The following is a 23808-nucleotide window of genomic DNA, read 5'->3' on the forward strand; positions in this document are numbered from 1 at the left end:
GTGTGTGTGTGTGTGTGTGTGTGTGTGTGTGTGTGTGTGTGTGTGTGAATGTGTGTGAATGTTAATACCTGTATATTTTGTGCTGATAACTTATTTTGTCATTGGTTGAAGGTTCAAGAGCTCTATAAGAAACAGGAACAACTTAATGTAAAAGAAACCAGTGAGGCTCAGGGGAAAATGAATGAACTAGACCAAGTCAAGGCACTTCTCTTGGCCAAAGACTCAACACTACAGAGTATAGAAAATGACAGGCTCCAATTGAATAAACAACTTGAAGAAAGTCAAGAGGAAATAAAAACTCTAATTAGGGAAAGAGAAGAACTGAAAAGAATACAGGAGACTCTTCATGTGGAAAGTGAGCAACAGAAAGAAAAGATTCAAGAAATTGGCGCTAAGGTAAATCTCCACCTGCTAATTTGGGGAAAACAAAATAAGACTAAGATGATTGTGGTGTCACCTTTTAAGATTTATTATTTTTTTTTCTGTAATAATAGAAATGAACTAAAAACTGTTCGTTTTCATCTGAATGACTATGTAGAAAGTGCTGTTTCAAGTAATAATAGGAAAGACAGATGAAGCAGTGGTACCCAACGGGATGTAGGAAAGGCAAATGCTGACTTACGGGAGAAAGGTCTTCCTTGTTAAGTAGAAAACGATGTCTACCTAGTTTTTCTTTCCCTCACCCTCTCATCAAAGAAAGCATGGCAGACATTGCACTAAAATGTACAGGCACTGTGGCACACGCCTGTGATCCCAGCACTCAGGGAAACAGAGGCAGGCAGATCTCTGGTTGTTTGAGGCCAGCCTGGTCTACAAAGCAAGTTCAGGACAGCCAAGGCTACACAGAGAAACCCTGTCTTGAAAAACCAATAATAATAATAATAATAATAATAATAATAATAATATAAAAGATTTGCCTTGATTTAAGAATATGTCTTCTTTTCTCTTAAAAATAAACAACCCACTGCTGTGTACCTGGGACCTAACTTGTTTTATTTTCTCAGCTCCAAGACCTTCAGGACAAAGAGTATGAATGTCTTATGATGAAGGCTATCACGGAGACTCACGGATATAGATGTGAAGTAGACCGCTTGAATGAGCAGTTGGAGGCCCAGAAATCAAATCTGGAAAAGGTGGAAGCACAGAAAGTAAACTTGACTCAAAGACTTCATGAAACCCTTGAAGAAATGAGATCTATAGCGAAAGAAAGAGATGAGCTGTGGAGTGTGGAGAAGCGCCTCACAGTAGAGAGAGACCAACTGAAGGAGAGCCTTGAAAAAACAGTAACCAGAGTGAGTTGCCATCTTTCAGGCATCATGCAACCTTAACGTCCTAAAGACTGCTGGGTGTCAGGGTGGGCCGAAGTAGGAAATTAGCCCTGAAGAGTTTAGGTGTGGCTTTTTGCAGCATACATTCTCACAGCTGTGCAACAATATTTGTAGATATTCTTGCTGACTATTAGTAGAGGCCTGGTACAATAAGAACATCAAGTTTGGCTCGTGGCATGCTGTACCTTGGGTAACAAAGCAGGCTGACGCACACTGGTGGTGCCCCATCCTGGGAAAAGACCAGCTGACAGTGGTTTATGGAGAGTATGTGGTCATACCCAAAGCGCCAGAGAGTGGAGTCCAGGAGGCCTCAGGCAGAATAAGAGGACTTTATTTCCTTTTGTTTTCCTGCTGTTTGAAATGTGTTTCTGTCAGTGGCCTTCCTTCTCTCTTAATTTTAAGAAAAAGGAGGAGGAGCTAAGAGCACACACATCTATGTGAGCACCAAGAAACACCCAGCAGGCTCATTGAGGTTGTGTCTCATAAAACACATGGAATAGCATGCATTCAGGGGGACTTAGTACACACAAATGCTGCTGTAGATGCGCAGGTATTTTTAACCTGAATAATCAGGAGATGAATCAGCTCTATATGCTGAAACAGGCTGTGAACATGTCTAAATTACCTGAAGGCACAGATTTGCTGATTCAGTTTTAACACTGTTGTTTGGGGGTTTTGTCTGTATGTTCAATACTCTAACTTATCATATGATCATCTTAAGAGCCAAGAACTCCAGGAAAAAAACCACCAACTTTCTCAAGTCGAAGCTGATCTCAGAGAAACTATGGATCAAATGGAGCAATTGAAGAAGCAGCTAGAAGCCCAGAATTCAACTCTGGAGAGCACAGAAATAGAGAAGTTAAAATTGACTCAACAACTTTATGAAAACCTTGAAGAAATAAGAGTTGTCACTAAAGAGAATGATGGCCTAAAAATTATGCACGAAGCCCTCAGAACAGAGCAAGAACAACTAAGGGAAAGTCTTCGACAAACAGAAGCGAGCGTAAGTTCCCATTTCTACCCTGGCAAGTCTCCAGATCACCTCCAAGAAGTAACAAGTCCTTCATGGTAACAGGAATAATAGTCTTTTAGGCAAGCGGCTTGCTATTCCTGAACTTTTTTAATTCAGCGTGTCTTTATGGACTTTTATCCTAGACCTGTCTTGAGTCAGTTGTTATGTATGCATATGAATGTATGCATGAACATATATACATATCTATATACATAAACATATACACAAATAGACCCCAAAGTTGCTTGGTTATAATAGTTCGTGATTAAAATAGGAAGCAACCTAAATGTATCTTAGAAAGAAACTGGTAAATATAAGCAATATACTATGCAAGTCCTTAGAAAACGTTGCTCTCAATATCCTGTTCAGCAGCTCAGAAAAATTCAGAGGGAAGCAGTTTGGTAAGTAAAATGTGGGTGATGTGTTGGCTTCTTCAAGTAGGTGTATGGGGGACTGAAACAGAAAGAAAAGGACTGTGAATTTCCAACGATAGAGAATATTAAGGCATAAAAGCAGGCCCATGTTGTGGTTCACTGGGAAAAGCAATTGCTGCACAAGCCTAGTGATCTGAACTCAGTCTAAGGTACCTGTTAAAGGAAGGGGGGAAATAGACACCACAGCCTGTCCCCTGACTTTATGGGAAGCTACACGCAACAACAATAATAAATATTAATAAATAAATAACGATTAAGTAAAATGTTTAAGGTAAATTGTTTAAAAGAAGTAAAAGCAGGGCTGGAGATAGGCTCAGCAGTTAAGAGCATTTTCTACTCTTCCAGAGGTCCTAAGTGCAATTCCCAGCAACCACATGGTGGCTCCCAACCATCTATACTGGGATCTGATGCCCTCTCCTGGCACACAGGTGTACATGTAGATAGAGCACTCATATATGTAAAATAAATAAATCTTAAAATGATTATTAAAAAAAGTAAAAGCTACTGACTGTTATGAGTACAAGGTCCTGAGTTCAATCCCCAGTTCCACAACAAAAAGAGTAAAACATGATTATTTTTTTACTAAGAAAATAAATCACTTATTTTTTTTTAAATACTATTTAATATTAAATACGTCCCTGTTTTAAAAGGATCTGGAAAAGCAAGAGAATCTAAGAATTGCTCACATGGATCTGAAAGAACACCAAGAAACCATTGACAGACTCAGAGGGACTGTCTCTAAGAAGACTGATGAAGTATCAAATATGAAAATGGAATTAGAAAATGCAAATATTAAGTTACAAGAAAAGGTATTGATTGGTCAACCCATTTGTTCATGTATTAAAAGCTTTGGATTATAAAGGTTCAGCCACACTGGGAAACAGTTTGACAGTATTCACTGTAAGGCCTGGCATTTCCGTTTCTTGGGTGGGTACTAAAAGGAAAAGGACATTCTTCTACATAGTCTACAAGAATTTTCATAGCAGCTTTATTCAAAGTAGTAGGAAATGAGAACAACCTAAATACCAGCAGATGAATGGATGATGATATTGTTATTGTAAGTTCAGAAGGAAACAAAACTGATCCAGAATGTTAAAGGTCTGAATATTTGCCTTGAGAAAAGGATACATAGATGTTTTCTGGGCTGCTGGAAATGCTATGGTTTTATAGATGTATGCATATGCCAAGAATAACTGTGCCATGTAGTGGTAGGGGGCACCTTTAATCCCAGCATTTGGGAGACAGAGGCAGGTGGATCTCTGAGTTAGAGGCCAGCCTTATATACCAAATGAGTTCCAGGATAGCCAGAGCTACACAGAAACAATGTCTGAAAATAAATAAATAAATAACTGAACTCTACATTTAAGATGAGTATACTTTATATGTGTGTTCTACCTCAAAAAGAAAGCTGCATGCTTTTAACAAAACAGTGATAGAAAATACATGGAACGTTTACTTTCTTAGTCAATTTAGAAACTTCTTTTTCCCTCCTCACCCCCTGGAGCCTACTGGGATTAAAGGCATGAATGACCACTCCCAGAAAAAACTGTTCTTATCTTTCTCTTGATGGTCCATATTCTGGCCTGGACAGATGGCCTAGCAGCTAAGAGGCACTGCTCTCATAGAGGACCTGAGTTCAGAGTCCAGCATCCATGTCAGGTGGCTCACAACCTGGCCCCCACTCATGCACGTAAGCACACATACACATAATGAAAAATGAGATAAGCTTTCTTGAGCTGGAGAGATGGCTCAGTAGTCCTTCAAGAGGACCCAGGTTTGATTCCCACAACCTATGTGGCAGTTCACAACTGTCTTTTACCTCCAGGCCCAGGAGATCTGACACACTCTTCTGACTTCCATGGCTGCCAGACATGTAGGCAAAACATTGTTAGCCGTAAAATGATGCAATTATAAACTAAGTTAAAAAATCAAAAATAAAGGTTTCTTTTAAAAGGGTCTGAATCCTAATGTGATTTTATGTTTTCAGGTTCAAGAACTTAAGACAAATGAGCTTCAACTTGTTAAGTTAAAAGCAGAAGCCATTGAAACCCAGAAGCAACTCAAGGAGCAGGGTTTAACTCTGAATAACATAGAGATGGAGAATTTAAATCTGGCTCAGAAGCTTCATGAAAACCTTGAAGAAATGAAATCTATAATAAAAGAAAGAGATAATTTAAAGAGAATTGAGGAGCTACTCAAGGCAGAGAGAGACCAGCTCAAAGAAGACCTAAGGGAAAACATGCACAAGGTGAGTGTGTGTGTCTTCCTGTCTAGAAACAGTACTCTTGGAAATGCAAGATCCATAGGTGAAACACTCTCTCTGACTCTGTGTGAGTGTGTGCGCGCGCGCTGGTACCACAGTGGCTCGAGTAGGGTGTTGGATCTCTTGGAACTGAAAAACAACAAGTGCTCCTAATGGCTGAGCAGCCATCTTTCCAGCTCAGCAGTGTCTCTTTGAAAACTCACCAATGCACACGGTACAGCTTACCACTTCTAGGCATTTCCCCTACCCGTATATTCACTGATTGGGCAAGAATACTACGCCATTCAGGTTAGAGTGATTTGTGGTGACCAAAATCTAGAAGCAAGCCAAGCTGAATGGGGTTCATCTGTACATTGGAATTCTAAGCCTGGCATTATTTTTGTGATACTGACCTTAAAAGATAGTGATAGAGAAAAACATGTCAGGGAATTCAGTGGGAGCGGCCTTAAGGGGTTAAGTAGGTCAGACTTGTACTGTGTCCTTTGGCCCTCGTGTATGCAGGCACCCTGTAGACCTCATGTCTTTGAGTGTATTAAAGGCAATTAGTCGTTGAAAAGATAATAAAATACATCAGTATGGCTGAGGATTCCTGATCTGGTATCTGAAATACTTGATTTTAGAAAGGTTTTGAGCACCAGAGTGAAGCTCAAAAACTTGAAATTGAGAGGATTGCAGATCACGTATTTTCAACCAATAAAGGCAAGCCTGCTAACCCTAAAACATGAACCACTGATTGTGAGCGGTTCAGATTAAGGTACTCGATTATGTATATGTATATGTACATACATATCAGTAGACCTACCCTTCCTTGAAGAAATCCTTCATTCTGATCTATTTCATAATTATCTCAAGATCCAGGAACTTCAGAAAAAAGAGCTACAGCTTCTTAAAGAGGAAGATGTCAGTAAAGTTTATAAAAAAACAGAGGAAACTGAGCAATTGAAACAGTTTGAGGTCCAGAATTTGCATGTGCAAAGTGTGGGTGAAAATAACTTGCACTTGATTAAGGAAGTTCACAAAAACCTTGAAGCAATAAGAATTGTAGCCAAGGAAAACAGTGAGCTAATCAAGATGCAAGAATCTCTCAAACTGGAAAGAGAACGATTCCGAGAAACCGTAAGAAACTTGATAATAAACATGAGCTCAGAATTTCGCTTAGTGACGAAGACCGCAGGGCGATTAAGGGGAGCGACCAGTGTGTGTCATCTGACTTGTGGTTGTTGTTTTGTTTGTTTCTTTCTTTTGTCTTTTTCCCCTCTGATTTTTTTTTCTGGAAACTTCTATAGGTATTAAAATTTTTATCAAACAAAAAGGAAACACAAAAGCTGTGTTTCTAAGAAAAGATTTGTTAGCTAACACTATTTTCCTTATAAGTTTCTGAAACAACAGCAAAAAGAAACTAGCATTATTTTAAGTTAAAAAAAAAAATTCAAAGAATATATATATCTCCTGTCCTCTGCTAATAAAGTTCCAGAAATGAACTGTTTGTTTTTGTTTGTTGGTTGGTTGTTGTTCCTTTCTTTCTTAGTTTTTGATTTTTTGAAACAGGGTTTCTCCATGCAGCCTTGGATGTCCTGATCTCCACAGCTTTGAACTCAGAGATCCACCTGCCTCTGCCTCCCCAAGCGCTGTGAACAGGTTTTTATTACTGAAGTTAGAAGGAAAAAGCAAAGTAAAGATTGAAAGGAAGTTTTTCCTGACCTTATTTCAGAATAATCTTCAAAAGTTTAATTCAGTCCTCTTAAAAACTGTGGAAAAATTAGAGAGATGTGTAAAGTAAATCTATAGCTGTTTGCATTTGTTTGAAGGGTAAAATGTAAAGCCTGTGTGCAGGGTTACCAGAACCATGCTCAGGGATCCTGTGTACGTGGGGCCTGTCCGTGTTTACAAACAGGCTCAATTCCTTTGACAAATCTATATTGAGCAGATAATTCTAGGTACTACAGTGGCCAAGTTAAACTAATGGTCAAAAATGGGGTTGGGGGAGGGATGTGCTTTTTAATCAGACACAGAAAGACTGCGCATAAAATTTGAACTTTCCACCCCAAGGTCCCGGGAAGAATATACAGGGCTTGGGTTTTCTAGGATTAAGGTTTAGTTGGTGACAATAATTGTAATGTGGGAAAATAGGAACCAGAAATCTAAGACCTAAGATAAGCAAATGCTTCTCACAGCATTCCTTCAGTGAGTTTGAAGTCATTCATTGTGTAACTTACCTGTAATCTTGCTCCCTGTTGTTTGCCTATGCCTATTTTAATACTGTTGTTATATTACAATGAAATATTTAATTTCATTATTAAATTTTACTTGCTGTGAAGTGTAAGCATGTATGATTAGACTTGCTTTGTGAATATGTTTATTTCTGTGTATTTCTTTGTACCAGGACCATCAAAACCATGATGAGACAGTAAACCGTGCAAAAGCGTTACTATGTGGAAGAGAACAACCCTGTACAGAAAACCTTCGAGAAAAGTGCCTCAGGATAAAAGTAAGAGCCCCTTTGGAGCTGCTAGGCATGGTTGCTACTGTTCCAAAGGCATTGTTAAAGGAAGCTGTGTGTGGGAATAGATAGGACCAACTGTTTCCCTGAGCATTGTAGTCTAGCACAAGTTATGCATGTGTGTCCATGAGCACATATGTACACATGACACCAGGATTTGATTTGTTTCTGAAGGCCTATGTGGAAAGGTGATACTGAGCCAATGTCTAAAAGCAGTACAGGTTTCCGTTCACTCAGGGAAGACTGCTGTAGGAGAGGGAGCTGTGAGTGCAAAGGTCATGAGGCTGCCTCATATTCAAGGAATTTCAAGAAAGAAAAGTCAGAGCTAATGGAGGAGTGGGCTGTGGGGTCAGGAAGGGAGTCAGGGTTTGCTCTGAGTGGGAGGCGGTCCGCTTCAGAGTTCTTCCTTGTAAGACACACAGCCTGTCCTATGTTGAAAAGATCTGAGTGTTGAAAGTTGAGTATAGGCAGAGACCTCATTTGAAAGATGAATTATATCATGTAGACAGAGATAACAGAAGGTAGCCGTCAAAACAGTATTGGCAGCTCCTAAAAATGTGTGCAGCGACCACGCCATGATGGCAAAGAGCAATTTGGGTCACTGATTTATCTGCAAACTCTCACTGCTTTTATAAGCATAAGCCAGCTCTCAGTCTTGTTTTATGATGCACAGTCAATTTATTCAAAAGAAACATTGGCTTTCTTTATTGTATTTGCCTCCCAGTTAATTTTCATAATATTATGAATTCTACATTCTAAAAATCACTGTTTCCTCTGTTTTTTTAAACATAAAAGTCTAAATTTCTTTTTACTAATAGAAAGTATTAATAGCCAAGCTTTGCTAAAATTCTAGCACTCATGAGAATGAATTCCGATCTCCTTCAGGAGCTCCTGAGAAGGTACTCAGAGATGGATGGTGACTATGAGTGCTTGAACAGGTTCTCACTCGACTTGGAGAAGGAGACTAAGACCCAGAAAGAGCTGTCAGTCACTCTGAAAGCAAAGCTCTCACTTCCGTATCCGCAAACAAAAGAGATTGAGAAGCTACTTACTGTAAACCAGAGATGTTCCATGGAATTCCACAGAGTCCTGAAGAAACTTAAGGTACCAGCTTTTTTAGTATTAGCTTTATGCTGGTGTGATTATAATTTCAGTTATGCATTTCAATGTCTTTAAGTCCTTTGGGAGTTAACATATATACTATTTATGCAAACCACCACGTTAAAGAGTGTATGGGTCTGAAGATAGGTTTCACTCAACAAAACCTGAGCTCAGCCTATGGGCCTGACACCACGTGAGAGTGCTTCGCATCCAGTGATCTGGTGAGGCAGGCTTGTGAAGGCAGTAAGTGTCACCGTGGAGGCAGGGACAGGTTTGTTATATGACAGACTTTTCCTGGGGATACACATGTCTGATCACCCAGATAGGGAATTCACCACGGCAGACTAAAATAGCAATTGCACTGAAGTCTAACTCAGTGAACCAATGAGTTTATTGGGTTACAGTTTGAGGAGATACTCGAGGATGACAGCTGCCTTGGCCACAGCTCTCCCCAAAAAGGGTGGCAACTCAGGAAAGCTGCGTTTTCTGGAGCCTCCTGCATGTCATGGAGACAGCTCAATAATCTAAGCTCTCTCCTTGGCAACTTGGCTACCCAGGGCCTCCTCCTCCAACAGTTACTTTCTGCTTCAGAACCCTGAGGAGGCTCTTTGTGAATCATGTCACTCTCTAGGGCATGTAAAGTTTTTTCCTTTGTGAGCCTGGAGAGAGCCTCCCTTCCGTTCTGGAAAGAATGTTTCAATCTGAAGGAAAGTGTAGTGGGATAGACCTGTGTGAGGGAAGGCAAGGCTATGGAAGCCAGGCCCAGCAGTAAAACGAGGCGTTCACCGTGTAGATGACATGGAGCCAGTGACGTTCATTTTAAGTGACTGCAGGAACCAAGTTGGGTTATCATCTTAACAAACTCTACTGGAGAAGAAGCAAAAATGAGTTTGAAGAGGTTGTGTACACTGGCAGGGAAAACCCACTAACGCGGTCCAGTGAAATACTGTGTGACTGTCCTGCCAGGGAAAGTTCTGTAGGGTAGAGAAGACACATAGACTGAACATCCCAGCCGCTGACAATAGTAGGTCCAAACAGTAGATGGTGGAGGAAGAAAGAGGACTATGGATGAAGTCCCTAGACATGCTTGGCCAGGTCTGTGGTGGTGACTTTTTTTTAAAGAGAGAGTAACAAAGTAGGTGACTACGGAAGGGGAGATCAGTTTAGTTTGAGGTGTGTTGAAGTTGTAGTTCTCGTGTTGTACCACTCAAGAAAAACCAGGACATCTGGTTGAACCTGAGGTTTGTCAGGAGAAAAGTCAAGTGTGTATGTAATAGTGTAACATGGGTAAGGTGGGTCAGAAAGCATCTAGAATAAGAGCATTAGGGAAGAGGAGAACTCTAGAAAGTGTCTAGAAAAGAAAACTCTAGAATGAAAACCAGATATGGCGTCCAGGATAGACAAGGATAGAAGAGCTAGGCACAAGGCTGTTGTTCAAAACCCTTTGAGTGTCAAGATGGGGTTGGGGGCCTGGAAAGGATGCAGTCAGGGGCGTGCTCACCGTGCAAGCATGCGGGCCTGGGTTTGGATCCACAGCTCTCATGTTCAGAGCCAACATGGCGGCTCATACCTGTGACCCAGGGCTGTGGAGACGGTGACAGGAGGTTCTGGGGCTTCCTAGCCAGCCAGTCAGGCTGATTAGATGACCTCTGGGTACAATGACAGCTCCTGCCTCAAAAAATAAGGTGGGAAGCCTCTGGGGAAGTGGCCCAACATCAGCCTTCATCCTGTACATACACACACACACACACACACACACACACACACACACACACACACACACAAAAAAAAAAAAAAAGATAGTATGCCCTGGAGTGGCACCTACCTTAGCTGGAATATGCATTTCACTTTGGTGAAAATAGACTCATTGGTGGCCATAGTCGGGGCAATTGGAGGTTTAGAGAAAAGGTCAAATTACAAAGTTAAGTGGTTGAGGAACTAAGAAGCAGATATCTGCCATACCTTGGAAAATTGTTCCCAAGGTTCTAATAATCCTCTCATGGATCACCCTTATAAAATTTATATTGTCTGGGGAACATTGCAGTATTGAGATTTTCATTACCTTAAAGCCAGACGTCTAAATATGCTTGACAAGGAAATCTTAAAGCATGTCACATTTTTGGGTTAATCAGACAAGACTGGAAGAATATTTTGAAAATCTAAAATGGGACTGAAGAGGTGGCTCAATAGCGAAGAGCACTTACAGAGAACCCATTTCAGCTCCTCACACCCCATCAAGACAGCTCACATCACCTGTAACTATAGCTCCAGGCTTCCGACGCTCTTTCCTGGGCCTGTGGGCACCTACATTCATGTAACACCGGACATATACACATAACTTTATGTAAAATGAAATAGGATACATTTTTTTTTTTAATCTCAAATGTGTGACAGTAGAGGATTGCCAGTAACCAAAAATTATGTCATAAGGCTAGAGAGCTGGATCAGTGGCCTGACCCCTGGCTGCTCCTCCAGGGGACTCAGAGTTCACTCCACCATTGTACTGTGACTCACAGGCATCGGCAACTCCAGCTCTAGGGGATCCAGTGCCCTCTTCTGGCCTCCATGGACACCAGGCACACATGTAAGCAAAACACCCACACACATAATTATTTAGAAATCTAATAGGAAAAGGAGCATATAGAAAGGGCCGTGTGACACTTTAAGACCACTGAACCTGTGATACATCCAGTAGGACATCAGATATGGACATGGTAGTCTAGAAGGGTTACTTTTCCCAGGTGCTGAGAAGAGTAGCTTGGGGCAAAGAGTGGCTGCTTTCTTCTTCATCATCTATCACAGTATAAATAATAAACAAGAGACCTCCCCATCTCAGACATCGAAAGCGTCTCCTAAATACAATGTCTCATTTCTTAATTTGTCTTTTTCTTCAAGTATGTGTTAAGCCACATTGCAAGGATAAAGGAAGAACAACATGATTTCATCAATAAATTTGAAATGGCTTTTATTGAGGAAGTGGAAAAGCAGAACAAACTACAAATTAAAATACAGAGCTTTCAACCAGGTTATGATATTCTGTCCAGAGACTTACAGAGCCTCAAGCTGAGCCAGGATATGGACCTCCATATTGAGGTATACCTTATTTTTAATGCATTTAATATGGTTTTAAGATACCATTAATATGGTATCTTTTATGAATAGATACCTTTGTATATGTTTAGAGTCATTTTCATTCATCAGAAATCATTAGTTACTCATGGAATGGTAACTGACCAAGGGATGGCTTGGGACACTGTCTGAACTGCATAGACACAAAAAATAAACTTAACAGGCTGTGAGAATTAACAGAACTTTAGGTTTCCCAGTGTTTTCTTACATCCATGGCTGAAAGTCAGAGTTCTTTCCCTGTATCAGCTCCACAAGGACTTTCTTGTTCTCCCAACAATGTAAAGCAGGTGCAGTTCCCAACATGCAAATGAAGCCTGCTATGTACACAGAAAAGCAGTGACCAGGGCACATAGGTGAAATACCTCTTTCATGCAGAATATATTGCCAGCATTCTCTTATGCAAGTAATGGGAATAAAGTTTTAAATTAGGATTAATTTACCTTAATATCCTAATAAGTTCAGTAGAGTTTTCTCCCCATTATATTTTTATAGTTTTATGTTGGTTGGGTAAAACTTTTCCTAATGTTCATACAATTTGGTATCTGTTTTTTACACAGGAAATTCTCAAAGATTTTTCAGAAAATGATTTCCTCACCATAAAAACTGAATTCCAACAAGTCCTAAGTAATAGGAAAGAAATGACTCATTTATTGGGAAAATGGCTGAGTACTCCTTTTGATACAGAGAAGCTTAAAAGTGCCATCCAAAAAGAAAACAATAGCGTGTGCCAAGTGAATAACTTCTATAATAGCAAAATAATTGTGAGTATAATTGTTCATCATTCAGGTTCTTTTATTCTTTGCTTTTATTTTTCTACTCATTCCTATGAGGGTTAGACTTGGCGTATATTTTCTGTAATTTATATGTAGGTGCTCTACATATAAATTTTTATATATTCATATATATAACATATTTTATATATTATATAAACATAAATTTTGCTTGTTTAAAATGGATTCTTTTATTGTATTATGCTTCTTCAAGATAGTCAAACAGGTCTGTACTTGGGAAGGTGACAGGCTGTTTGTGTGTGATACTGAGTTCCCATTTTTGAGATTTGCCTCTGCTCACTGTTCTCTTTCAGTCCTCTCACTACCTGTGAAGACTGAACCTTTGCCCCAGTGGCCTCCAGGAAACTGAGACCTGAGTGTGTACTAAGGCTCTGGGCAGCAGCTATAGTAAAATCATAGAGTCCTGGCTGCCTGCCAGAGGGACTTATCTGCATTCACCTCAGGTGCTTTTCTGTCACGTGCTCTAATCCTAAATTGTACATTCCAGATGTGCCGACTGTTATTTTGGGTTTTGGCATGTATGTGCTGATATTTTTTCCAGTTATGTTTATGAAAAAAATTAACCAGCAATAACAAATATACTTAACCCTACAGATAATTTCTCCTATTACCAAGATCCTCGCCCATAATTGGTGTTGAAGATTCTGTCAGCTTCTAATGTGTTCTGACATAAACCAGTCAAACCAGTGTCAGGCAGCCTTCAGTGTAAAATGGAATAGTGGTTTTGACTGTTTATCTATATAGGGATAGAAGATTTATAGATTAATTAGCAAAAATCAGTAAATTAGGGCGGAAAAATCAGTAAATTAGGCTCAGCTGTTGAGAACACTAGTTCTCTTGCAGAGAACCTGGGTTAGATTCCTAGTACCCACATGGTGGCTCACAGCTGTCTGTAACTCTAGTTCCAGGGGACCTGAAAGCCTCTTCTGGTCTCCAAAGACGCCAGACACATACAAGGTGCATAGACAGAAATGCAGAGGAAATACCGAAATTCATACAACACGGTTTTAAATCAGTAAATTTTATTTTCTCTGTGAGCTGAGGTTTGTAATGAAGTGAGAAAATAGATAATTGTTAAGGCTCCTGTGAGTGCCCTGCTATTAATGACTTGAACCTACACAGTTCTTCAGGTCTTCCTCCTGTGTTACTGTAAATCTAATGAAATTATCTTTCGATCAGAATAGGCCTTCTTGGGCCTTATTCTTTTTATTCACACCATTGTTAGCATGCAGCATGTTGAAAGAAAGATGTGCATTCATTGTCTTGAGCACTGTTCTAAGATGTTCTAAATACGGAATTTCAGCAAGCACACTGTCCTAGAATTCTAGTGGTTTTTAACATAATTTTAATGCATCAATTATTTTGAACTGTTCATAGGCCATGATAAATGGATCCACAGAGTTTGAGGAAAAACATGCTATTAGATCCAAAGAATTGGAACACTTCCTGAAATCACTAAAAGAAAAAACTGAACAACTATCTAAAGACTACCAGACATTGTCCGCAGCCCATGTGTGTCCTACTGCACAGCCTCCCACACAGGACAGTAAGAATCTTCATGTTGCCTCCGGAGCTGAACAGCCAGCCTCAGAGGTATGCAGCTTCCTGGAGTTTAGAGCAAACGTATAGCACTAATGCGTTCTCTGAGTATGAATTCACTGCTGTACCTGTGTGTGACAAGCGACACACACATATGGGTATACTGTACTTACCATTCAACTAGTTATGAAATGTGGCTTCATGTGAGATCTCTCCTGTGAGTTCTAAAGCAGAAGGAAGTCATCATTTAAATATTATGTACAAGACAGTTTGCTGCCATGTATGGTATTTCTACAGTGTGCTATTAATTTCTTAAAATGTATGAACTTTAGCTAAAATGTAATATGCTCGGAAAACAAATTAGTTTAGAGGAAAATAGCAGTTTAGCTTATTTTTAGTTATTGTCTTACATATTGATTAATATGATCATAATAAAAAGGCTAAGAGGCTAAAAGTATGGCAGAACCATTAATTTATCTAACTTAGCAGCACGTGCGTAAGAATCGGCGTCCTCTGAACAATCCAGGTAAACTGTTCGCTGCCTTTGCTTGGGAATTGGTAACAACGGCAAATGTGCTGCTTTGTTTTTCTGGCATACAGAATATCCTAGTGGGAACCAAAAGCCAAGCTAATTTATTATTTCTCCCAAAACAAATACTTAATATAAAACATCAACTACTAGTTTAGCAATTGCTATTAGGAAGAAGAAGATCACAGGTTTTTGCTTTTGTTTTCCAAGTGTAACTGTATGTATTGTTATGGTTGACCATTTTTATAAAGTTTATACTTGCTGCTTCTTGCTTAGAAATGTTCTGTAGGCAGGGTCAGAGGTTACCCAAAAAGGTGTGTTTTTTGGTGAGGAGACTTTATTTTCGTTAAGTGGTTTCCAGTGTTTTGTTTTGTTTTTTCACATTTTTACCTTTCAATTTCTTTGAAAGTCAGAGTGCCCTTGTATTAATAGTGCTAATTAAAAGGTGCTAACTAGTGTGTCATATATATGCTGGGTTTTCATTTGCATGATTTAAAGAACCTGCTAGCAGGGTATAATGTGAAATGTTAACATTCTTTAACATGGAAAACGTCATTTTCTAAGTAAAAGGACTTGTTGGGGTGGGGGCGGTCTTTGTTTTTGAGACAGGGTTTTTGTCTGTGTAGCCCTGGTTATCATGGAACTCTAGACCAGCCTGGCCTTGAGCTCACAGAGATTGGCTTCAGTCTGTGAAAACCTAATAACTATGTATGATCATTTTTATCTCATTTAAAATACTGTGTAATTCTGTCTTTAAGATTTGTGGATTTGCCCTATGTATTTGTACTTTCTTTAACAGAAAATTCGGGAGCTAGAAAGCTCCCTACAAGAAGCTAAAGAAATTGCCATACATAAAGAAGGCCAGATTACAAAGATGCAGAAAGAACTAGCAATGACTAAGGATTTAGTAGCAAAACTCCAGAGCAAAGTTCATGAGTCAGAGGAGTGCCTTGAAAACACAAAAGTGACAGTACAAATACTTCAGGTAAGTTCGACCATTTTCCTCAACAAAAACTTGGCTTAGCCTGTTGGATTTGGCAGATGATTTGATGCTCGGCTCTCCGCCTTACTGTAACCTTGTATAGGCTCCTTTCACTTCTAAGGCTCCAAAGGAAGTACCTAGGTGACGTAGTGATACACGTGTAGACTACTGACTTTTTTTTTTTAATTGTTTGCTTGTTTTTTTTTTTCTTTGTTTGGTTTGGTTTGGTTTGGTTTGGTTTGGTTTGGTTTGGTTTGGTTTTTAGAAACAGGGTTCACTGTGTAGCCCTGGTTGTCCTGGAACTCACTGTGTAAACACGGCTGGCTTCATCCTCCCAGAGTTCACCTGCCTCTGCCTCCCAAGTGTGCGGATTAAAGGCGTGCGCCACCACTGCCCAACTAAGTGATTATTTTTATTGTGCTGGAAAAAAAGAATTTCAATGTACAGTAAGCATCACATTTTGTCAACCTACTTTGAACTGCCTCAGGCATCAAGGATGCTGCAGACACAGTAGAATTAGATTTAACGATGCACCAGGATATGGTTCTGCTTGTCATACTGAAGAGATCCATAAACTCTTCATAGTTTGACTTTTTAAAGTTGTTTCTGTGAATCATATTTTTAAGCCTGTGGCATCCAAAAGCACTTATTTCAATATTTACTCCTAAGCTGTCTAATATAATAGAGCAATTTGTTCAAATCAGGTAGCAGTGAATTTGTTTAAAACCTAAACTAGAGTAGGCCTTTAAAACCATCCTAAACAAATGCCTTTGCCAACATTATAATGGCTACAAAAACTAGAGTAAAATATTTAAACTTTAGCAAAAAGTGAGAACATGTAAAAAGAATGAGTATTTTAGAAAATGGGCTATAAAGTAAAAGACTTAGGATGCCCCAATTCAGAACTGAAATGGAGCTGTAGGAATTTTCCCATATTCATTCATTCATTTCTCTCCTTTTAGATGCTTATTATTTTTAACTTGGTTGGGGTTAGGGAGCAAATATGTGCCTGTGCCTGAGATGGTCCGAGGCATTGATCTCCTGGAGCAGGAGTTACAGGAAGCTCTGAGCTGCCTGAAGTGAGCGCTGGGAAGCAAACTTATGTTGTCTGGAAGAACAGATGTGTTGTTACCTGCTGAGCTGCCTCCTACCCCTTTTCTGTATTTTCTCAGTCTGATATGAGTCAAATCAAAGCACAAAGGAATATTTTTCTAGTATATGAATGGTTAACAGAATCCACCTAATCTACTGGCTAAACAAATCTTATTAGGTAGGAATTAATTCATAATAACCCAGAACACTGGAAGGCTGGCAAGTGAGTATCTCCCTGAGAACAGGTGATGTGTTTGCTATGCAGAGTTCTTACTGTCACTCATTTCTAAATCAGCCTTTTCAGTTTTGATTTCCTGAGGCAAGAACTGCTTAGGCAGTGTTTTATGTGATAACTTTCTTTGTATCATATCCAAAGACTACCTGTATAATTTCCACACTTTCAGCATCTACTGAAATTTTCTTGTTGGTTTGTTTGAACTTTTAAAGCAGTATGTAGACAAACAGATCAGTGAGACATAACAGATAGCCTAGAGACAGACATACTCTAAGGCAGGGATCTTTTTTTAAAAGGACAAAGGTCTCTCAGTGGGGAGAGGGCAATCCATCAAATATTGATGCTAGACACCTGGACACCACAAGTGTTTCTTAAGGCGGGAGTGACATGCTCACGTGGTTCTCGGAGGCTGAGATGTAAGGAAGATGTGCTTTCTGCAGCCCAGGACCTGCCTGGCCCACAAAGCACGAGCCCATCTTAAGAGACAAGATATGTCACGGGCATAAATGTAAAATACGATAATGAAGACAGCACAGGAGAACATACACGTCACCTTTAGTTAGGCAATGGCTTTTTACTTAAAACCAAAAGAACAGTCCATAGGATTAAACATAAACACATCAGACTCTTACTGTTCGGTTCTCCTCTCCAGAGACTCTGTCCAGAAGAATAAAGTAAAAAAAAAAAAAAAAAAAAGGAGAAAATATATAAAAGTTCTTTATCTCCAGATAAAGAAATACTGCAAGATAGACACAGAGAGAGAGAGACACATACCCTCCTAAAATTTAACAGGCAGGAAATCAAGCAATCTGATATGAAATTGGGGAAAAATTAGAATGAACTCACTCTCAGAAGATATATGGATGCATTCTGATATGTCTGTGCAATGTTATTGCACTATTAAAAAGTAATGGGAAGCTGGGTGCGGTGGCACACACCTGTATAATCCCTTGGGGGAGGCAGAGGCAGGTGGATCTCTGTGAGATAGAGGCCAGCCTGGTCTACAGAGTGAGTCCAGGACAGCCAAGGCTACACAGAGAAACCCTGTGTCAAAAACAAACAACAAAAGTAAGGACATAGCACAGTTGGTAAGTATGGTTGCCTGCCATGATGAAAGCCCTGGGTTCCCCAGCAGTGCTTAAGGTTTGGTGGCACAGCCTTCCCAACACATGGGAAGTGAGATCAAGAGTTTAAAGTATCTTTAGCTACATAGCAAGTCCTAGATCTGCTTGGTATAGAAGGAACATTGATTTAATAAAGACTGTATATGACAAACCTATAGCTAACATCACTGAAAGCTCAAATCATTCTCACTAAGATCACAAACAAGTATCTTCTCTCTCCACTCCAGAAAGACAGGAGAAGGAAGTAAAGGGGATACAAAAAGGAAAAGAAATCAAAGTATTCCTTTTTGCAGATGATTGGTTTTATACACAAAAGACCCTGAGGACTCCACAGAAAATCTCAGAACTGATTAAACAAAACAAAACAAACAAAAAAAACCTTCAGCAAAGTGGCAGGATAGACAAAAAATTAACACAAATCAGTTGCCTTCCTCTATAAACCTGTTCACAGTAGCCACCCACAAAAAAAAAAAACAAAAAAAAAAAAAAAAAAAAAAAAACACCTGGGAATAAAGCTCACCAAAAATATGAAAGAACCTATCTTTTAAAAACTAGGAAATATAGGGGGAGACCTAACAACTCATGAAAAGACAGGGGCAGGGCCCCTTAAAAGTATAAATCTAAAAGCCATCTGAAAAGACTTCCTACCCTTGTAGAAAAACCTAGAAGACAAAACTAGGCAAACAGTAAAAGATTCGCATTTGCCATGAATGGGGAGGGAGAGAGAGATGAGTAAGTAAAGTGTGGGGGATCTAAACAAACCTAATGTAACCATGGGCCTTGGTCAAGAGCGAGCAACTATAAGTACCCTATCAGGGAAGGGGTGGTAGTGCACACCTTAATAATGCCAGGCCAGCCGTGCTCTGTGAGGGGAGCCATATTGTCTGCATAGTAAGTTCCAGCTGATCCGGGCTACACAGTGAGACCCTATCTCCAAATAAAATAAGATGCCAATATTAGTTTACTTGTAGACAATGTACCATGAGAATTTTCGTGTACTTTTAGTTTTTCTGTAAACTTAAATAAAACTCTAAAAATAGTCAAGCTGCAGAATGGCTCATTGGTAGGGATGCTTTGCCACCAAGCCTGAGTGTAGTCTCCAGAGTCCACATGGCAGAAAGAGAGGGTTGACTTTGAAGTTGTCCTCTGACCTCCACTGCAAGCCATGGCACATGTGTATGCACACACACAAAGAAGGAAATTTAGAAAACATTTTAGTGCAGTCATGGTTTGCTTTAAAGACACATGTCTTTGCAGACGCGGAAGGCTACCTGTACTCCGAGTAAATATGGTTTCACTGAACTGCCCCGATCCAAAAATAGCTCCAGGGCTGTGCTGCTTTTGTTCCTGTCTGTTCCGGCCACCATGCTGCTCTTTTGTTTTCCTTTGTTTGCTCATTTCATTTGTTGGTTTGTTTGTTTCTTTAATTTTTATGTATATGAGTGTTTTTGCTTACATGTATGTCTGTGCTTGCTGGCACTTGAGAGTTGTCACTTGGGTACTGGAAGTTAAATCAAGGTTGTCTGTGAGAGCACCCAGTGCTTTTAACCACTGAGCCATGCGCCAGCCCTCATTGCATGATTTTTCAACCTTTCTGTTTCATTTGGTAAAGTATATCACATTTTTCACTGAGAATTAAGTGTTTGTTCTTTTGAAGAAAGAAAAAAGTATGTGCCTACATGTAGCTTCAGATAGACTTCACATTAAATATTGGGATATTATTCAATTAAAGTTAATGCCTTTGTCTTTCATTTGTCAGTTATAGTCAATTTTTAGGCACTGCTACAGCAAAGGCAACAAAACAGAGCTGGCAAAATCAAAACTAATCATTATTTTTCTTTACTTTTTTTCTATGAAAGAACAAAGTTGCTTTAGGAGCTGCACCCTATAAAGAAGAAATTGAGGATCTCAAAATGAAACTGGTGAAAATTGACCTAGAAAAGAAGGAAAATGCCAAGGAATTTGAAAAGGAGTATGTCTGTCTTCACCTTCATTGAACGTGTCTTTAGTCGCATAGCATTTCTTTATAAACTACACAAATATCTTTGCATTCGTTTACTTTCGAGAAAGCAATTTGTAAAAATATTTAGCTTTTAGAAATAGGTTTTGAGCTCATTCAATTGTGATTACATATGCAGATTATTAAGAACTAAGTGCAGTGCTAGGTGCTTGCCTGGAATTAACAAGGCCCTGGTTTCCATTCCCAGTACCAAAAAACAATGAGCACAGCTCTCATCATTGAACAGGGTGTCTTTGAATTTTCTTCCTTGATAATATATGAATAAACCTTAAAAGTGGCCTGTCATCCTGGTGTTGAGAGCCGTTGCTTTCCTGTGTGTGCACAGGTATTTGACTAAGGTTCTGTTCATTCCCTTTCTTCTCCCTGTGTGTTTCTGTGTGAAGATTATTTTCTTTTGTTACTTAGGACTCCACAGCATAGCCTCTTTTTACTAACTTACCTGTGTGTCCTGTTACAATGCCAGAAGTTCTTTCTATGTAGAGCATAATGGAAAGAGCATTCAACAGTCAGAGGAAGAGAATTGGAAGTCTGCCCATCACCTTAGCTTGTTAGCCTCATCCAGTCCTTGTGTTGAATAAGAGGGAGGCTTATGAAAGAGCATGTCCTAAGATGTGACCTAGCTCCTTAGAATTTCTTCCTTGTCATGAATTCATTTAACTCTGCCTAGAAAGTACCAACCTGTGAGTCCTCATGCAGTGTCACCAGCCTGGCATTGATAAGAGCTTATGGTTTCAATGAGACCAGTGTTATATTCTTAATCAGAAGGGTCAGTTTTACCTATAAAATACAATCTGCATTTATTTTCATAGTTTTGGGGGTTTTGAGGCAGAGTTTCTCTATATAGCCCTGGCTGTCCTGGAATTCACTTTGTAGACCAGGATGGTCTCAAACTCAAAGATCCACCTACCTCTGCCTCCCAAGTGCTGGAATTAAATGCCAGCACTATTTTCATAGTAAAAACAGTATAATTTTTGAGATAGCATTTTTAATACCATTGCTGATTAATGCTTGAATTGCTGGCTGACAATTCAGAATATATCTTTCTCCTGGAAGCACTGCTGAATTTGACCTTTGCTCTTTGCCATAAATCAGAGCTACAGTAAGGATTTGCTTTCCAAGTGTTTTGTTTTGTTTTTGTTGTTGCTGTTTTGGTTTGTTTTGTTTCTTTTCATGCTCTGGTGCTTTAGATCACCCTGTGATAACAGTTTTTAGTGGCTCAAAAAAAATTATTTTTTTCAGTATATAACTAAGACCTATCATGTTTCCAGAAGTTTTAAATGATTAATTTCTCAAGAACAAAGCTGACTGCTCCTACAACTGAACAGAGTACCTGCATTTGGGTGTAGGCGTGAGAGCCAGGCTGTATTCCAGGGGCTGATCTGTTAGAGCATAGGGGTGTTATTTCAGTATGGCATATCAAATCAGAACATTTTCTGCAACAGTTCTATTTACTCTTTCACATAAAATCACTTGGATATTTACATATTTTTATTATTTTATTCTTGTTAGAATTCTTTCTACAAAAGCCACTGTTGAACATCAAAAAGAAATGATAAGACTGCTGAGAGAAAATCTCAGAAGAAATCAACAGGCCCAGGATACCTCAAGTAAGTTGAAGAACGATGATGATGATGATGATGATGATTCAGTAAATCCCAACAGCAGTTTTCCCTCCCTCCCTCCACTCCTCCCAGTTCCCCATCACCACTTCCCCCATATCCTCTCCTCCATTTCCCCTTAGAAAAGAGCAGGCCTCCCAGGGACATCAACCAAACACCACATAACAAGATACAATAAGACCAGGCACAAACCCTGAAATAAAGGCTGTGTGAGGCAACCCAGCAGGAGGAAAAAGGTCTGACTGGTATAAGATGGAATCTCAAAGTACTTTTCATTTGCATTTCTCCCTCCGGTAGTTAAGAATTTAAATATTTCTTTAAGTCAGTGTTCTCAACTTGTAGGACATGACCCTCACAGGGTCACATATCAGATATCCTGCATGTTTACATTACATTACGATTCATAATAGTAGCAAAATTATAGTTATGAGGTAGCAACGAAATAATTTGATTCTCACCATAATGGGAGAAACTGCATTAAAGGGTAGCAGCATTAAGAAGGTTGAGAAACACTGCTGTAATTGTTTCTTGGTCTGCTGTGTTTCATCTTCTGAGAATTCTGTTTATTTCTGTACCTTCCTCCTTTTTCTTTTAATGTACGTGGGTATTTTGCCTGCATGTATTTCTGTATGAAGGAGTCGATTCCCCTGGAACTGGAGTTACAGACAGTTGTGATCTGCCATGTGGGTGGTGGGGGTTGAAGCCAGGTACTCTGGAGGAACAGCCAATGCTCTTAACTGCCCATCTCTCTAGACCCCACACCCCATTTTTTGTTTTGTTCGGCAAGGGGAGGTTTTTTTGGTTTGGTTTTTTAGATACTCTAGATGCTCTCTGTCAGGTGTACAATTGGTAAAATTTTATTTTTTTTTTCCCAGTGATAACTTGCCATTCTACTAGAATGATGGTGTCCCTTGCTATGCACAAGATTTTTAACTACGGTCCCAGTTATTAATTAGTGGTCTGTATGCTTCTGCTATGAGGGGGCCTATTCAGAAAGTCTTTTCCAGGGAAAGCCTACTTTCTCTGGTATCACATTCAGGATATCTGGCCTTGTGTGGATGTCTCTGATCCATTCAGATTGATTTTCGTGCAGGGTGACAAATACAGATCTATTTTCACTCTTCTACACGCAGCCCTCCAGTTTGGCCAGCACCGTTTGTTGGCAATGCTGCCTTTTCTCTACTGTGCGTGTTTTGTTTTCTGCTTCTTTGTCAAAAATCAGGTGTCCACAGGTTGTGGACTCACATACTGGTCTTCTGTTCCATTGCGCATCATGTCTGACTTTATACCAACATCATGGTTTTAGTGCTGTGTAACTCTCTGCTATAATTTGAAATCTGGATGGTGATAACTCCAGCAGTTCTTTTATTATTCAAGGTTGTTGTAGTTATCTTGGGGTCTTCATGTTTCCATATGATGTTTAAGATTATTTTTTCAGTTTCTGTGAAGAATTTTGAAGGAAATTTCACTGAATATATAGAATGCTTGTGGTGGGATGGCCTTTTTCAAAATAGTAATCCTACCGATCCATGAACATGGGAGATCATTCCATCTTCTGATATCATCCTTCAAAGTCATCTTCTAAAAATCTTAAGGTTTTTATTGTACAAGACTCTTGCTTGGTCAGAATTATTCCAAGAGTTTTTTAGGAAGTCTACTGATTTTTGTATGATGATTTTATATCCTGATTCTTTGCTAAGAGTGTTTATCAGCTATATAAGTTTTCTAGTGGAATTTTTAAGATCGTTTATGTATCAAATCATATATTCAAATAAGAGTACTTTGACTTTTTCTAGCTGTATCCCTTTGATCTCCTTTGGTTGTCTTATTCCCCTTAGTAAGACCTGGATCACTATATTGAACAGGAGGGGAGAAGAACATCTTTGTCTTGTTTCTGGTTTCAGTAATAGTGCCTGGAGTTTTTCTCAATTTATCCAGACGATGGCTGTGGGTTTGCTGTAGACTCTTTATTATACTGGGATATATCGCTTCTATCCTAATCTGTTCAGGACTTTTATCATGATAGAGGTGGATTTTTGTCAAGACCTTTTCTGTATTTAATGAGATATTCATCTCTGATCTACTGGTATACTGGACCAGTTCTGGTTTC

General features: G+C 39.4%; 1 protein-coding gene across 1 annotated transcript in view; it reads left to right on the forward strand.

Annotated features, from left to right (window-relative positions):
* Window positions 1–23808, forward strand: part of Cenpe (centromere protein E) — a 70528-nt gene that overhangs the window by 41570 nt on the left and 5150 nt on the right. Inside the window, exons 30-42 of the mRNA XM_055628173.1 lie at window positions 112–396; window positions 1005–1292; window positions 2050–2331; window positions 3425–3583; window positions 4762–5022; window positions 7421–7525; window positions 8423–8641; window positions 11534–11731; window positions 12325–12528; window positions 13936–14151; window positions 15426–15611; window positions 19919–20031; window positions 21589–21686. Coding sequence (XP_055484148.1) covers window positions 112–396; window positions 1005–1292; window positions 2050–2331; window positions 3425–3583; window positions 4762–5022; window positions 7421–7525; window positions 8423–8641; window positions 11534–11731; window positions 12325–12528; window positions 13936–14151; window positions 15426–15611; window positions 19919–20031; window positions 21589–21686 — 2614 coding nt within the window. The remainder of the gene's footprint in view (window positions 1–111; window positions 397–1004; window positions 1293–2049; window positions 2332–3424; window positions 3584–4761; window positions 5023–7420; window positions 7526–8422; window positions 8642–11533; window positions 11732–12324; window positions 12529–13935; window positions 14152–15425; window positions 15612–19918; window positions 20032–21588; window positions 21687–23808) is intronic.

This window comes from Psammomys obesus, unplaced genomic scaffold (assembly GCF_907164565.1).
Source record: "Psammomys obesus unplaced genomic scaffold, mPsaObe1.curated_primary_1811, whole genome shotgun sequence".
Taxonomy (NCBI): Eukaryota; Metazoa; Chordata; class Mammalia; order Rodentia; family Muridae; genus Psammomys; species Psammomys obesus.